This window comes from Pongo pygmaeus, chromosome 19 (genome assembly GCF_028885625.2).
Source record: "Pongo pygmaeus isolate AG05252 chromosome 19, NHGRI_mPonPyg2-v2.0_pri, whole genome shotgun sequence".
In the NCBI taxonomy this organism is placed as follows: Eukaryota; Metazoa; Chordata; class Mammalia; order Primates; family Hominidae; genus Pongo; species Pongo pygmaeus.
Window position 1 is genome coordinate 71,847,421 of NC_072392.2, and position 16,355 is coordinate 71,863,775.

General features: G+C 49.3%; 2 protein-coding genes, 1 non-coding gene and 1 pseudogene across 3 annotated transcripts; 2 read left to right on the forward strand and 2 right to left on the reverse strand.

Moving 5' to 3' along the window:
* Positions 1–1,939: 1,939 nt before the first annotated feature.
* On the reverse strand, positions 1,940–2,013 carry TRNAN-GUU (transfer RNA asparagine (anticodon GUU)). The gene has a single exon. It is a non-coding gene; the product is annotated as a tRNA-Asn (tRNA).
* A 593-nt stretch (positions 2,014–2,606) lies between these two features.
* PSMB3 (proteasome 20S subunit beta 3) lies at positions 2,607–15,186 on the forward strand. Its single transcript, XM_054458041.2, has 6 exons — positions 2,607–2,975; positions 3,297–3,481; positions 6,027–6,134; positions 11,491–11,668; positions 13,507–13,601; positions 15,080–15,186. Exons 1-6 carry the CDS (start codon positions 2,973–2,975, stop codon positions 15,126–15,128), a joined length of 618 nt encoding a protein of 205 aa, XP_054314016.1. The 5' UTR covers positions 2,607–2,972; the 3' UTR covers positions 15,129–15,186.
* Positions 5,456–5,550, reverse strand: LOC129018465 (U6 spliceosomal RNA; annotated as a pseudogene).
* LOC134738754 (10 kDa heat shock protein, mitochondrial) lies at positions 6,543–7,079 on the forward strand. Its single transcript, XM_063656971.1, has one exon. It carries the CDS (start codon positions 6,617–6,619, stop codon positions 6,923–6,925), a length of 309 nt encoding a protein of 102 aa, XP_063513041.1. The 5' UTR covers positions 6,543–6,616; the 3' UTR covers positions 6,926–7,079.
* Positions 15,187–16,355: the final 1,169 nt, after the last annotated feature.

Here is a 16,355-nt window from a genome sequence, read left to right on the forward strand (position 1 = left end):
GGAAGAGGAAGGGCGGAGAGACTTCCTTCCAGAGGGAGTGGTCCGAGAACCGGCGGGAGAAGGGCCAAGGGAAGATCCGGTCACCTGCTCCCGAGCCTGCAGGCGGAGAGGCGAGTAGTTCACCGGCCCCGGAGGAAAGGGGACCCTCCCAGTGTTCCCATGCAAATGTGTCGCCGGCATCCTGGACTCTGCCAGGGAAGACGCGCATCCACTCGCTCTGCAGGGAGGGGAGCGCGGGAGGGACTCCCAGTCAGCCGCCCCTCTCTGGCTACAAGACCCCGAACAAGAGAAACCTGTAACAGGGGCTCTGCGGAGATCTGGATCCCACCCACCAACCACATGGGCACCTGGGGGGCTGCCCCTCGGGGCATTATCAGCCAGTGGGAAGGGGGTTGACGTTCCTCTGCGGCCCATGAATCCTGGAGGGCTGCCCGAGGGGCCACCGGGGTCCATCCACTTATTCCTCGGTTGTTAAGCGCCAGACAGGAGAGAACCGCTAGAGAGGAGTGTGCTAAGACCCCATTACCCACTAAAACTCCATTTTCATCTTTTGCGTCCTGGATGACTAGCCTCCACATTCCTGGCCTTTCTGGTTTCTCAGGAGAACCTTCTGACCCAACTCTTCCCACATCGGAAGAGTTTCCTAGTCTTTTATTCTACTACTAGCCGACATAGAAAGCACCTGTCATGTGCCAGTGTCAAATACTGCGCTAGGAACTGGGAACTCAAGGCACAGGAGCCTGGCTTTTGCGCAGGGCGCTCACAGGCCGGTGGGTGCAAACCCTGAAGGACACACGGCCTGTCCCTTCTGTCCCTTTAGCGCCCACCGCTTCTGGTGTGAGCTCCCGCCAAGGGTGGGTGAGTACTGGGGTGGGCTTCCAGAAGAAGCCTCCTTTGAGCCGAATCTGCAGAGACCAAGTGTCTATGAGAACTGCTTAAGAGTGCTTCGCACACTCTCCTCCACAAAGGTCGAGGCTCCCACTGCGCCAAGGAATGCGCCTCGTCAGACATTAGGCGCCCCTTGATTTTGTGTTTGCATCTCACGCGGTCCTCTAGCTGACAAATGCATCAGAAGAGTCACAGTGTCTGTCACAGGCTAGAGGCTCGCAGAGGACAGGAACGCGGGAAATCTGGGCAATTACCTCCAGCATATACCAAGAGCTATTGCGAGGATCAGATCCCTTTAAAAATGGTGACAGGAGGCAGGAGAGGGCGGCTCCTCTAGAGCTTTCCGGAACGTCTTTACCTCTGTGTCCTTTATACCTTTTATCTCCCCCAAACAAGGTCCTTGGTCAGTTTCTCCTTCTATTTCCCCATCTTCCTCCCCCACTTCTCTGTGTAGTTCTAGGGGGAAAAAATGTGTTGTTTTCCTTTTTTTCTGATGCTTCTTATATTAAATGCGTCTATTTTCCCACTCTCCATTGTCTCGAGGTCTTCCCCACTCACCCTGCCTAGTTCTCTGTCATGTCCCTTCTTTCCCTGTATCACAACAATGTTCTCCCTTTCTCACCTTTGTTTCTCTTCATACCTGTTTCTCTCTCTGTGTCTCTCTCATTCTCTTCCCTTCCAAATGTAGTATTTGGAGATTGTAACATCGATTGAGGCAGACAATAGAAAACTGTCGAACCTCCACTGTAAATTCATTCTTAATCCTATGAAAAAATGCATCCTGAAACGTGTTGCATGCACAGTGAGACAAAAACCTCTGTCTTTAGGTTTCCTGCGATCCAGCTTGGAGGCGGGGTGGGGGGGTGTGGAGGGAAGTGCTGGAGAAATTATCCCATTATTGACTGAGCAGCAAAGAATTTTCAAGAACAGTGATTCTCCTAGAAAAAGTATTGCTGCTGCCATTTCAATGCAAAATTTGGCTTTTGAGTAAAAGGCTTAGGTTTTTATCTTCCGGGGAGGAAAAAAAAACCCAAAAGACAAAAGGTCACAGCGTCCCTGGGTGGGCTCGAACCACCAACCTTTCGGTTAACAGCCGAACGCGCTAACCGATTGCGCCACAGAGACCGAATCGATTGCTAGTGTAGTAGTGAGCCGAGTCAATGGGAGCGAGCCTGGACGGCGCAGACGCCGTAAGAGATGCCGCCATCGGGCGAAATAAGTAGAACCCGGGGGAGAAAGGGAAGGATCCTGATGAGGGAGGGGGGCGAAAGAGCTTGGGAGGAGAGGACGCGGGACGTGCACGCCCTTCCTCCATTGGAAGGGCGAGAGGTCGACTCTGGCTATCCTCAGGTTCTACCTCAAATGTGGAGAGGCGCGGAAAGTCCCTTTTTAGGGTGACCTGAGATTGAGGATACGTGAAGTCGGCCCGCAGGAAGTCCCCCAAATCAGAACAAGCTTCGGCTTCCAAACTCCCCTTCACAGCTGAACCCCTGCAGCCGCAGAATACCCGCGACGCCTTCCCCTTCCCACCTGCATCATTAAATTTCCATTTAATGGGCGCCTCCTATATACTAGGCACTGTTGTGGGCCAGTGAATATTCCGAGCCTAGGCACGTGCCTGATACAGAGTAAACGTAGGATTTCTGGAGTGAATAAATAAGCTAGCACGACTAATACGACGAACTCATACATCACGTTGATAAGCTTCACGGTGCCCCTTCAGCTGGGGCCGCCGCCTCCTAAACCCAGTTTCACCAGCCCACGTGCGCGCAGGCTCCGCCCCCAGTCCCTGAGGTCCCGAGTCGAGGTCCGCCGAGATCCCACTATGCACCGTGTCGCAAGCCTCTTCCGCACCCACAGTGACTTTTCACTTCCGCTTTTCCCGCCTCCGTTTTGACTTTGCAACCAAACTACCTGTGCTGGTGACCGACAGGGAAGTGCGACCAATAGGAAGCCCAGATGTCCAGGAAGAGTCCGCCTATCAGCCAATGAAGAGACAGCAGTGAGAGCGGTTGCGCAGTGAAGGCTAGACCCGGTTTACTGGAATTGCTCCGGCGATCGAGGGGTCCTAGTACACCGCAATCATGGTGAGATGGGGAGTTAAAGCAAAGGGGCATGGGGAAGGATTGAGAAGCGGAGGGGGTCAGGAGAGGCTTGGGGACGAAAAGGGCCTAGGGTCGATGGAAGGCAGCGGTTTCAGTTCGAGGGGAGCGGGCCCCGGTGAGGACCAAGAGCGTGAGTGCGGCTCATCGCCGCCACACAGTGCTCATCCCAGCTGGAGAACCAGGGGTTCAGACGCCTCCGGAATGGAGAACGGGAGTACAGGAGCCTCCGCATCAGGAGCTGAGCCGGGCGCTGTGGCAGCGTTTGACCCCCCCGCTTTGATCCCTCCACTCTGTCTGTCCTAGTCTATTATGTCCTATAACGGAGGGGCCGTCATGGCCATGAAGGGGAAGAACTGTGTGGCCATCGCTGCAGACAGGCGCTTCGGGATCCAGGCCCAGATGGTGACCACGGACTTCCAGAAGATCTTTCCCATGGGTGACCGGCTGTACATCGGTCTGGCCGGGCTCGCCACTGACGTCCAGACAGTGTAAGTTTCAAGGGTCCCCGCCCACAACCAGGCCTCTTGGACCATCCAACCCCGGCGTCTTCACCGGTGAAGGTGTCAGTCATCTACCACACACCACCAGTGAGTTTGAGACTTTGCTGCCTCCAAAAACATGTCCTTCCCTTTCTTTTTTCTTTCTTTTTTTTTTTTTTTTTTTTTTTTTTTTAGACAGGGACTTGCTCTGTCACCCAGGCTGGAGCTCAGTGGCATGATCTCGGCTCACTGCAACCTCCACCTCCCAGGCTCAAGCGATTCTCGTGCCTCAGCCTCCTAAGTAGCTGGGACTACAGGCGCGCGCCACCATGCCTGGCTAATTTTTGTATTTTTAGTAGAGACAGGGTATCACCATGTTGGCCAGGCTGGTCTCCAGCTCCTGACCTCAAGTGATCCACCTGCCTCAGCCTCCCAAAGTGCTGGGATTACAGGCCTGAGCCACCGCACCTGGCCTGACTTTTGATTTTGACAACAATTTTGAGCGGACAAGACAAGCCCAATAGAAACATCTTGCAAGCAGTTGGGGTTTTGATATTACATCTCAGGGTTGGGGAAGCATTGGCAATGTGCCAAATCTATGGGAGCAGATTCTGGAGAGACACAGTCTGTAGGGAGGGAAATAATGAGCAGCAGTTTGGGAGCTGAACCTTACATTTAGCAGTGAGGGGAGAAGAGAAGCCAGAGAAGAATAAGAGAGGAAAAGAACAGTGACAGGTTTTCAGGAGGGAATACGTGGTCACAGGGGGCAGGTGCTGCAGGGTACTGGTGGCCTGAGGAGCAGCAGGTCCTGGATTTGTTTCCTAGAAGGTGGAGAGACTAGCTCACAAGTGTGGGTGGATGCCTGTCAGAAAATGTTCTCATTTTGGCTGGGCGCGGTGGCTCACGCCTGTAATCCCAACACTTTGGGAGGCCGAGGCGGGCGGATATCTTGAGATCAGGAGTTCCAGACCAGCCTGGCCAACATGGTGAAACCCTGTCTCTACTAAAAATACAAAAATTAGCCAGGCTGGGTGGTGGGCACCTGTAATCCCAGCTACTCGGGAGACTGAGGCTGGAGAATTGCTTGAACCTGACAGACGGACCTTGCGGTGAGCTGAGATTGTGCCACTGCACTCTAGCCTGGGCAACAGAGCGCGACTCTGTCTCAAAAAAAAAAAAAGAAAGAAAGAAAAAAAGAAAATGTTCTCATTTCTCTTAAAACTCCCTGAGTCTTAGGAACATAACACTTACTGAGATCTCACCCAGCCTGCCCTTTTTTCCTGTCCTGGTAGAGTCAGAGAATGACATCCTGGGGTTCCTGTCAGTGTGAAGTCTCCCGTGAGCCTTCCCCTCTGCAGTCACTGCTGTTCTCACACCATTTCCTTTTCTTCAGAGGGCTTTTCTCACTGCGTTTGCTTCCTTCTGGGCAATAACTTCTCATTTCACTAGGCCTCGGTTTCCTTACCTGGAAGATGAAGCTCAAGTCATTTCTAAGGCTCTTTGCTCTGGTGTCCTGAGACTCATTGCTTTTCCTCCAGCAGGTGTGGCATTGGTCTGCTCTATGCAGGGGCCTATCCTGGGGCTCTGAGATGGAACTGGCAAGCTGTGACCTTTTTTCCTTTTTTCACCAGGGCTGCCAAATGGCCTTTTTCTAAGGCACCTTTCAAGTCTGTTAGCACATAGCACAGCAGTTGGTGCTGCCCTTTTTTTTTTTTTTTTTTTGTCACCCAGGCTGGTGACATAAACTTAACTCACTGCAACCTCTGCCTCCAAGGCTCAAGTGATCCTCCCACCTCACCCTACCAAGTAGCTGGGACTACAGGTGTGTGCCACCATGCCCAGCTAATTTTTGTAGTTTTTGTAAGAGACAAGGTTTCGCTATGTTGCCCAGAGCTGAACTCCTGAGCTCAAGCAATCCTTCCGCCTCAGTCTCCCAAAGTGCTGGAATTACAGGTGTGACCCACTACGCCCAGCCTCAACATTTTTAATATGGAACGCTTCACAAATTTGCATGTCATCCTTCTGCTAATCTTCTCTGTATTATTCCAGTTTTAATATATGTGCTGCTGGCCAGGCATAGTGGCTCACGCCTGTAATCCCAGCACTTTGGGAGGCCGAGGCGGGCAGATCACGAAGTCAGGAGATCGAGACCATCCTGGCTAACAGCATGAAACCCCATCTCTACTAAAAATACAAAAAGTTAGCTGGGAGTGGTGGCGGGCGCCTGTAGTCCTAGCTACTTGGGAGGCTGAGGCAGGAGAATGGCGTGAACCCGGGTGGCGGAGCTTGCAGTGAGCCAAGACTGACTGCGCCACTGCACTCCAGCCTGGGCGACAAGTGAGACTCTGTCTCAAAAAAAAAAAAAATGTATATATATACACACATGTGCTGCCAAAGTGAGCACCAGTTGCTACTTCCTAACACAAGTAAGACTGCAGTTTTCCCTGGGCAGGGACTGAGATGAGATGTCTCCTTATGTTCCCCTGACCTCAACAGGGTAGACACTCAGGAACATTCAATAATGACTTACTACCTCACTTTTCTCCTACCTCAGTGCCCAGCGCCTCAAGTTCCGGCTGAACCTGTATGAGTTGAAGGAAGGTCGGCAGATCAAACCTTATACCCTCATGAGCCTGGTGGCCAACCTCTTGTATGAGAAACGGTGAGTGAAGTGCAGCTAGCACTGAGGGAATGCAGACATCTTTGAATGGAGTATGGAGTAGGTAGTGAGGAAGAGGACTCTCCTTGTTTTTCCATCTCTTATTTGCAGGATAATATCCTTATTTTATGGGTGTGTTTTCTTTGGGCCTGTCTGACAACCAAATAGGAAAGAAAATACTTACGTTGGAAGAAGGCAAGGAATGCACATAGCAGATAAATTTGCATCTAGGCAAAAGAGTTAGTCCCACCAGAGTGTTCTGGGGTCTCCCAGCAGGAGCCACCCTTACCCTAGAGCTATTCTGTCAGCACTGGCTTCTTGGGAATAGCAGGGAGCCTAGGAATGGGGTGTTCATTTTTGTCCGTTCTCTTTGAGGGCTTTATGGTGAAAAACAAGGGGCCTAACTGTAGAATTCAGTGCAGAAGGCGAGTCTCTCCTTGCGGCGCTACACTAGAGCAGCGTACGAGTCTGAGGCGGAGGAAGTCATGGCAGGACAAGCGTTTAGAAAGTTTCTTCCACTCTTTGACCGAGTATTGGTTGAAAGGAGTGCTGCTGAAACTGTAACCAAAGGAGGCATTATGCTTCCAGAAAAATCTCAAGGAAAAGTATTGCAAGCAACAGTAGTCGCTGTTGGATCGGGTTCCAAAGGAAAGGGTGGAGAGATTCAACCAGTTAGCGTGAAAGTTGGAGATAAAGTTCTTCTCCCAGAATATGGAGGCACCAAAGTAGTTCTAGATGACAAGGATTATTTCCTATTTAGAGATGGTGACATTCTTGGAAAGTACGTAGACTGAAATAAGTCACTATTGAAATGGCATCAACATGAAGCTGCCCATTCCACTGAAGTTCTGAAATCTTTCATCATGTAAATAATTTCCATATTTCTCTTTTATAATAAACTAATGATAACTAATGACAAAAAAAAAAAAAAAAAAAAAAAAAAAAAAAGAATTCAGTGCAGAAATCTAGGATGGAATTGAAAGGAAACCCTGTGGGTGCTTTCTACCTCTGGGCAAAACTGGGTGGCCAGAATACAAGTTGAGCTCTCTTTTTCTTTTTTTTTTTTTTTGAGACAGAGTCTTGCTCTGTCGCCCAGGCTGGAGTGCAGTGGCGTGATCTCGGCTCACTGCAACCTCCACCTCCCGGGTTCAATCAATTCTTCTGCCTCAGCCTTCCACGTAGCTGGGACTACAGGTCCATATCACCACACCCGGCTAATTTTTGTATTTTCAGTAGAGACGGCGTTTCAACATGTGGGTCAGGCTGGTCTCGAACTCCTGACCTCGGGTGATCCACCTGCCTTGGCCTCCCAAAGTCCTATTATAGGCGTGAGCCACTACGCCCGGCCTGATCTCTTTTTTTTTCTTTTCTTTTCTTTTAACTTTTTATTTTGAAGTAATTTTTGTAATTTGTAAAAATACCCTTTAGCTTTCAAAAACTTTTTCTTTTTTTTTTTCTTTTTTTTGAGATGGAGTCTTGCTCTGTCGCCCTGGTGTGCAATCACGGCTCACTGCAATCTCCACCTCCCGGGTCCAAGTGATTTTCCTGCCTCAGCCTCCTGAGTAACTGGGATTACAGCTGTGTGCCATCACACCTAGCTAACTTTTTTTTTTTTTTAGTAGAGACGGGGTTTCACCATGCTGGTCAGGCTGGTCTTGAACTCCTGACCTCAATTGATCTACTGCCTCAGCTTCTCAAAGTGCTGGGATTACAGGCATGAGCCACTGCACCCAGCAAAAAGTCTTATAAAGTTGTAACAATTAACTCATATTGGATATATATTAAATGGCTTGCTGGGCGCGGTGGCTCATGCCTGTAATCCCAGTACTTTGGGAGGCCAAAGCAGGTGGATCACTTGAGGTCAGAAGTTCGAGACCAGCCTGGTCAACATGGTGAAACCTCATCTCTACTAAAAATACAAAAATTAGCTGGGTGTGCTGGTGCATGCCTGTAATCCCAGCCACTCAGGAAGCTGAGGCATGAGAATTGTTGAACCTGGGAGGCAGAGGTTGTAGTGAGCCAAGATCATGCCACTGTACTCCAGCCTTGGTGACAGAGTGAGACTTAGTCTCAAAAGAAATAAAAAATAGGCCGGGTGTGGTGGCTCATGCCTGTAATCCTGGCACTTTGGGAGGCCAAGATGGGCGGATCACGAGGTCAGGAGATCAAGACCATCCTGGTCAACATGGTGAAACCCCGTCTCTAATAAAAATGCAAAAATTAGCTGGGCATGGTGGCACACACCGGTAATCCCAGCTACTTGGGAAGCTGAGGCAGGAGAATCGCTTGAACCTGGGAGGTGGAGGTTGCTGTGAGCAACGTGCCTCAGCCTCCTGAGTAGCTGGGATTACAGGCGCCTGCCACTGCGCCTGGCTAATTTTTTTATTTTTAGTAGAGACGAGGTTTCATCATGTTGGCCAGGCTGGTCTCAAACTCCTGACCTCATGATCCGCCCACCTCAGCCTCCCAAAGTGCTGGGATTACAAGCATGAACCACTGCGCCCAGCCAACGAAAAAAAAGTTAATAATATCTGGGATTATCTAGATAAGAACCTTAAAACCAAATACTATAACACAGCTCAGGGCCTGTGTTTGAACTTCCTATTATGCTGATGCCGAGTTACCATCTGAAGTAACTTTTACTGCAGTGTTTCAGACAGAGGTGTGTAGATGGTATCTCTGGGGTCCAGATTTTAAAAAGGGTCTGGACATTGCTCAAGTTTGCAGATCAATGCCTCAGCCTGTCCTGCCAGAAAAATCACTGATTTCAGATGGACTCATAGAGGAAGCTCCCAGCAATAGTAGCTAAGAATCCAGAATTTTTCAGGTCACCTAATGTATTTTTTTTCTTTTCAATAAGAGTAAGTCATTTATTTTATTATTTTTATTTTTTATTTTATTATTATTTTTTTGAGATGGAGTCTCACTCTTTCGCCCAGGCTGGAGTGCAGTGGTGCGATCATGGCTCACTGCAACCTTTGCCTCCTGGGTGCAAGCAATCCTGCCTCAGCCTCCCGAGTAGCTGGGACCATAGGTGCATGCCACCACGCCTGGCTAATTTTAAGTTTTTTTTGTAGAGACAGGGGTCTCACTTTGTTGCCCAGGTTGGTCTTGAATGCCTGGGCTCAAGCAGTCCTCCAGCCTTGGCCTCCTCCCTAAGTGCCGAGATTACAAACGTGAGCCATCGTGCCTGGCCTAAAAAAGTTATTTTCATGGTGGCTTATGCCTGTAATCTCGAACTCTGTGTGTGTGTGTGTGTGTCTGTGTGTGTGTTTCTATTTAGAGCTATAACTGAAGATCATGCCCTTAGAAATTACTGTGATCCAGGCCTGGAGCGGTGGCTCACGCCTGTAATCTCGAACTCTGTGTGTGTGTGTGTGTGTGTGTGTGTGTGTGTGTTTCTATTTAGAGCTATAACTGAAGATCATGCCCTTAGAAATTACTGTGATCCAGGCCTGGAGCGGTGGCTCACGCCTGTAATCTCGAACTCTGTGTGTGTGTGTGTGTCTGTGTGTGTGTTTCTATTTAGAGCTATAACTGAAGATCATGCCCTTAGAAATTACTGTGATCCAGGCCTGGAGCGGTGGCTCACGCCTGTAATCTCAAACTCTGTGTGTGTGTGTGTGTGTGTGTTTCTATTTAGAGCTATAACTGAAGATCATGCCCTTAGAAATTACTGTGATCCAGGCCTGGAGCGGTGGCTCATGCCTGTAATCCCAGCACTTTGGGAGGCCGAGGCGGGCGGATCACGAGGTCGGGAGATCAAGACCATCCTGGCTAACACGGTGAAACCCCGTCTCTACTAAAAATACATAACATTAGCTGGGCATGGTGGCGGGCGCCTGTAGTCCCAGCTACTCAGGAGGCTGAGGCAGGAGAATGGCTTGAACCCGGGAGGTGGAGCTTGCAGTGAGCCAAGATTGCGCCACTGCACTCCAGCCTGGGCGACAGAGTGAGACTCTGTCTCAAAAAAAAAAAAAAAAAAAGAAATGACTGTGATCCAGTAAGACATATGGATAACGTCTCTTTTACTGACTCTTTCTATTGAGGATATTGGCCATTTGTTATTTGGTATTTTATACAGATATTCCTTACCTTATAACCTGTTATAAGTTTAAAATATTGTAAGTTGAAATGGGTATTTTGTAGACATAGGATGCAAATACACAAAACACTATATCCAAAAATTGCTCACAGCAGAACAGCGTAAAGTATCTGTTGTTTCCTCTCATGATTGTGTGGCTGACTGGGAGCTGCGGCTCATTGCCACTGTCCAGCATCAGGAGTGGGTTTGGTACCACATATTGCTAGCCTGGGAAAAGATCAAATTTCAACGCATAGTTTTCACTGAATGCCTGTTACTTTTGCACCATCGTAAAGTTGAAAAATTTTAAGTTGAACCATCATTAAGTCAGGGATCATCATCTGTACATAAAGATCCCTAAGACTGATTTTTCTTTTTTTTTTCTTTTCTTTTTTTTTTTCTGAGACGGAGTCTCGCTCTGTCGCCCAGGCTAGAGTGCGGTGGCGCAATCTCGGCTCATTGCAAGCTCCGCCTCCCGGGTTCATGCTATTCTCCTGCCTCAGCCTCCCAAGTAGCTGGGACTATAGTCACCCGCCACCACGCCCAGCTAATTTTTTTTTGTATATTTAGTAGAGACGGGGTTTCACCGTGTTAGCCAGGACGGTCTCGATCTCCTGACCTGGTGATCCGCCTGCCTCGGCCTCCCAAAGTGCTGGGATTACAGGCGTGAGCCACCACGCCTGGCCCAAGACTGATTTTTCTTAAAGATCAGTGTCTAGAACAAGTTTCTGATGAGCTGCCATTTCCTTTTGACAGACAATGAGAGTAACCCAGCCACTGAGTATCCCTCTTTGCCTTGCCTGCTAGGGGGCTCAAAACAAAACCTTGTGTTCAGTCTGAGTTATCGTGTATTATGTTTTAATGGTTTAGTTTTATTTTTCAGTGTTTTTCATATAAACTGCCTCCAATCTTTTCTCTGAAGGAGTAGAGGTATAAACATACACATAGAGGACTCAGTGATGGCAGGACCTTGGGTGAGGAGAGGGAGGATTAGAAGAAAACAATCCTGAAAGAAAGGAGGAGGACAAGAGGGTCAGAGGTGAGAAGGATAGAAAGGTAAAGTGTTGAAGAAAAGAAAGTGGAAAAGTCTTAGAATATTTCTAGCTGGCAGGAGAAGGGAGAAGGAGCTGGCCTCAGGGAAAGGTGATCTTCCTAAACAGGTCCTCCATTTCCCTTTGGGTCTGGGTCTAGGCTGGGGCCTTGTCTGAATAGGCTTGAACATGAAAGCGAGTGTTCTTGAGTTCTGGTTTCTCTCTCTGATGCTGGCCCCTACAGGTTTGGCCCCTACTACACTGAGCCAGTCATTGCCGGGTTGGACCCGAAGACCTTTAAGCCCTTCATTTGCTCTCTAGACCTCATCGGGTGCCCCATGGTGACTGACGACTTTGTGGTCAGTGGCACCTGCGCCGAACAAATGTACGGAATGTGTGAGTCCCTCTGGGAGCCCAACATGGTACGTTGGTGGCATGGAGTGGGGTTGAGCTCTGAGGTACCCACCCTTGGTCATTAGGAAAAAAGTGTGTTCATGTGGCAGGTAATGGGAAGAATGGAGCAGGTGGGAGAGAAAGCCACAGCTGCTGCTCCTTGGAAGGGTATCCAGAAATTCCATCTGCCAGGCTGGCTGGCTGGCTCCAGAGGAGAGTATCTTCTGTTAGGAGACCACAGTTAGATATTTGCCACAGCAGTAAGAATTCCTTACATTGGGTTTACAGGGTTCTCGCATCCATTCACCGAGCAAACATTTAACTCAGTGTAGAGTTAGAGGCAGCTCAACAGAATGGGCTTTGGAACCAGGTTGTCTGGGTTGGAAACCTGGATCCACCCACCACCTTAGTTACTGTTCTTGGAGAAGCCAGTTTACCCCTCTGCCTCCACTACCTTGACTGTAAAATGGGGATAATAAAGTCTACCTTAGAAGTGGTGCTGAGGAAGCCGGGCGCGGTTCTCACGCCTGTAATCCCAGCACTTTGGGAGGCTGAGGCAAGCAGATCACCTGAGGTTTAGAGTTCAAGACCAGCCTGACCAACATGGAGAAACCCCGTCTCTACTAAAAAAAATGTTAAATTAGCCGGGCATGGTGGTGCATGCCTGTAATCCCAGCTACTCGGGAGGCTGAGGAGAATCGCTTGAGCCTGGGAGGCGGAGGTTGCGGTGAACCAAGATCGTGCCATTGCACTCCAGCCTAGGCAACAAGAGCTAAACTCCATCTCAAAAAAAAAAACAAAAAAAAAAAACAAAAAAAAACGTGGTGCTGAGGAAAACAAATGAGTATATGTGCTGCCGAAGCGAGCCCAAAAACAAGTGAGAAGAGATGAGATAGTGCTTGACAGTGAGGGTCGGCTGTCGTTATTGAGTGCCAGCTCTTCCGGGCATTGGGAAAAGCAGGTACAGTCTGCTTTCAAGGGCCCACTGCAGTCCAGTGAAGCAAGACACATCCAAATACCTGTTAAACTGCAGTTTGTTGGGAAGAGGAGGAAAGAAAGGGTCTGGGGGCAAAGGTACAGGAAGGGGCAGGTATGCTCAGTGACTGGAGAGAGCTGAGCCTGGCTGGAGTGTGGATTAAACATGGGGGGAAATGATGCTGGAGACTGAGATGAGACCTCAAAGGGCCTTGAATGCCGTGCCAAGGAGTTTGAACTCTGTCCTCTGCCATAAGGAACCTAGGGAATCAGGTGCCTTTAGGTGGATGTGACAGGCTGTTACCGCCTGCAGGAGGCGCTGAGGTCCTGAGCAAAGACAGTGGCAGTGGGGAGGCAGGAAGGCAGCTGTCAAGGGGACTTAGTCACTTAAAACAGAAGCGAAGGAGGTAGAGACAGGATGGCTGGGTTCTCCAGCTAGGCTAGCCAAGACAGAATGTAGAAGGAACAGGTTTGGGGGAAGTGGGTTTGTGGTTGGACAGCTTGGGTTTTGAGGTACCTGTTAAGATATCCAGGATCAGAGCCCATCAGACAGCTGCTAAAGCACACTGGAGCTAAATAGGGATTCTTCTCCCTATTTTACAGAGGAGAAACTGAGGCTCAGTGAAGAGACATACTATTTGCCCAATGTCACACTGCTGATTAGTAAAAGAAATTCAGGGCTTGAAGTCTCTTTCACTTTCCTTTACATAATTCTGCTTCCTTCCAAGGAAGGAGCTGAGAGGGGCTTCCAACATCCTGGGAATCATCCCTTACTTCAGGCATGTCTTGGGGCCCGAGCTGGGAATCTTGAGCCTAGAAAAAAGAGAGTTAAGGGACCAGACCAAATCAGAGCCACAGGCTGTGGTTTGAAGGGGTTCCACTCTGTTGGCAGGATCCGGAACACCTGTTTGAAACCATCTCCCAAGCCATGCTGAATGCTGTGGACCGGGATGCAGTGTCAGGCATGGGAGTCATTGTCCACATCATGTGAGTATGGGCTGGGAGAAGTCTAGAAGCTCTGCAGACACCCTGCCTCTCTCCCTTCTCCACAAGCATACACCCCATTTTCCCAGCCCCCTGGTCAGGTGTGAGATAAGAAAGGTGCTTTTGGCAGTCCTGGGTGAGCAAAAGTCCATGCCTCCCTATGGCTGGTAGCTGGCAGCCTACCCAGCTTCCTCTGGCCTCTGTCAAGTGAGGTTCTGTGACCCCGTGCTCACAAGAGACATTTCTTCCTTAACAATGTCTCTAAAGTCTCAGGGATCTGTGTTGGGGTGAGCCACAACAAAGCTACTGCAGATGGATTGAAATTCTAGGTGGCTCACATCCTCTCTCCAGCCCAGATCTGTATGATGTTCTGAGCTCTAGGGACCAATTTCCAAGCCCCAGCCAACTCCCTAAGTGCCATCCTCCTTGTCCTTTTACTTGTTTGGGGCCATCACCAGGAACCTGATTGGATAGAGTAGGAGGTATCATTCCAACCACTTTCCTACATTTCAGGATAAGCATTTGGACCCTTTTGGGGGATAGCCTGCTTAATTACCGTGAAATAGTATTTGGCCGGGCGCGTTGGCTCACACCTGTAATCCCAGCACTTTGGGAGGCTGAGGCAGGCGGATCACAAGGTCAGGAGTTCGAGACCAGCCTGGCCAACATGGTGAAACCCCGTCTCTACTAAAATACAAAAATTAGCCAGGTGGAGACTCTGTTTAAAAAAACAAAAACAAAAACAAAAAACCCAAAACACAGAATTTACCACCGAAGGTTTTTTTATGTTCTTTGGGGTGAAACACACCACACCTTCTCCTTCCTAAGTGGTTTGTTCTCTAGGCTTGGAGGAGCTCCTTCCCCCCCCTTTTTTTTTTTTTTTTTTGAGATGGAGTCTCGCTCTGTCGCCCAGGCTGGAGTGCAATGGCCCTCAGCTCACTGCAAACCTCTGCCTCCTGGGTTCAAGCGATTCTCCTGCCTCAGCCTCTTGAGTAGCTAGGATTACAGGCACGTGCCACCATGCCCAGCTAATTTTTGTATTTTTAGTAGAGACGGGGTTTCACCATGTTGGTCAGGCTGGTTTTGAACTCCTGACCTCATGATCCACCTGCCTCAGCCTCCCAAAGTGCTGGGATTGCAGGCATGAGCCACCGCGCCCGGCCAAGCTCCTTCCCTTCTTTGGAGAGCTGTGAAGTCTGGCCCTGAATCATTTTCTGGGAAAGCCTCCCCGAGGTGGTTGCACCTGTGGAAAGTCAGTCAGCTCAGGTCTCTGTTCCTATCCCTCCTTCCTCACCACAGGCGGAGGAGATGAGCTAGCAGGAATGAACTAGAGCAGGATAGTTACACCTAGAGGCAGCGGGCAGTCATTTGTTCTGCTCCCTTGCCGCAGGGCTTCAGGGCTTGGTGCTGAGGGCCAGGAGAGCTAGTCACAGTCACGGTCCAGATGGGTAGAGATGTTTTCTTATTTTCTCCCTCTGCAGCGAGAAGGACAAAATCACCACCAGGACACTGAAGGCCCGAATGGACTAACCCTGTTCCCAGAGCCCACTTTTTTTTCTTTTTTTGAAATAAAATAGTCTGTCTTTCACTCTTGCTTTTGTCTTTGATGCTTTCCTGCAGATCTCTGCCCTAGCTGGGCAGCTACAGCCAGCCACTCAGTGTGCGTGGCCTGGCCCTCGGCTTGCTTTCTGTCTCGTGCTCTACTCCATCAGTGCGTGCCAGTGGGGACAATCCACATGTCACTTGCTGCATGCTCCCTGTGTGCTAGGCCCCACACAAGTGCTTTACACGGTCTAGAATGTATTCATCATGATGACTCAAGGTAGTTGAGATTATCCTTGTTTGGAGAAGAAGGACAGTTAAATAACTTACCCAAGTCTACTTTAATAAGTGATAAAGCAAAGACATAAACTCATGTTCCATTGACTCCAGAGCTTAGAATCCTTTTCACTCAAACTCTATGGGAAAACCCTTACATCTTTTATTGCTTCAAGTAGAAATTTGGCCAAGTACCCATAAGTAGTCTATATTAGTGTTTCTTAACCTGGCCAGCACATTAGTCACCTGTGGAATTCCTAAAACACATACCTTGATCCCACCCCTTGAGATTCCAATTGGCCTTTTAGGGGCCTGGGTACCTGTCTGTTCCAGAATTCCCCAAGTGATTCCAGCTTGCAATCTGCAGTACATAGATGGCCTAATAAGCAAGTAGAAAGTTTGCATAGCAGAGTGGTTCCCAAACATTAGCCCCCATCGGAATCACCTGGAGGGCTCATTAAAAGTTTGATTCAGTAGATCTGGGTTGGAACCTGAGAATTTGCATTTCTGACTCCCAGGTGCTAATGACACTGCTGGTCCAAGACCACACTTTGAGAACTACTGGGTTTTAAGCTAAGTGCCCAGATGGAGTAGATGAGGTGCACAGAGGTGACATGTTCAAAGTTATGTCAGGTGAGTGGCTCCTAGCCAGAGTTTGTTCTGCACAGTTGGCGGAGGGGCAGGGGTTGTCCATTCTTCCATGTGCATGGTAGTAACAGCTAACAGGCAGATCGGCCCTGGTGCTGTGGTGTTTTGTTTATTTTTTCCTTAAGAGTCTGTTGCCCGGGCTGGAGTGCTGTGGTGCAATCATGGCTAACTGCAGCCTCAACCTCCCAAGCTCAAGTGATCCTCCTGCCTCAGCCTCCTGAGTAGCTGGGACTACAGACATGTGCCATCACATCCAGCTAATTCTTGTTTTGTAGAGATGGGGTCTCACTA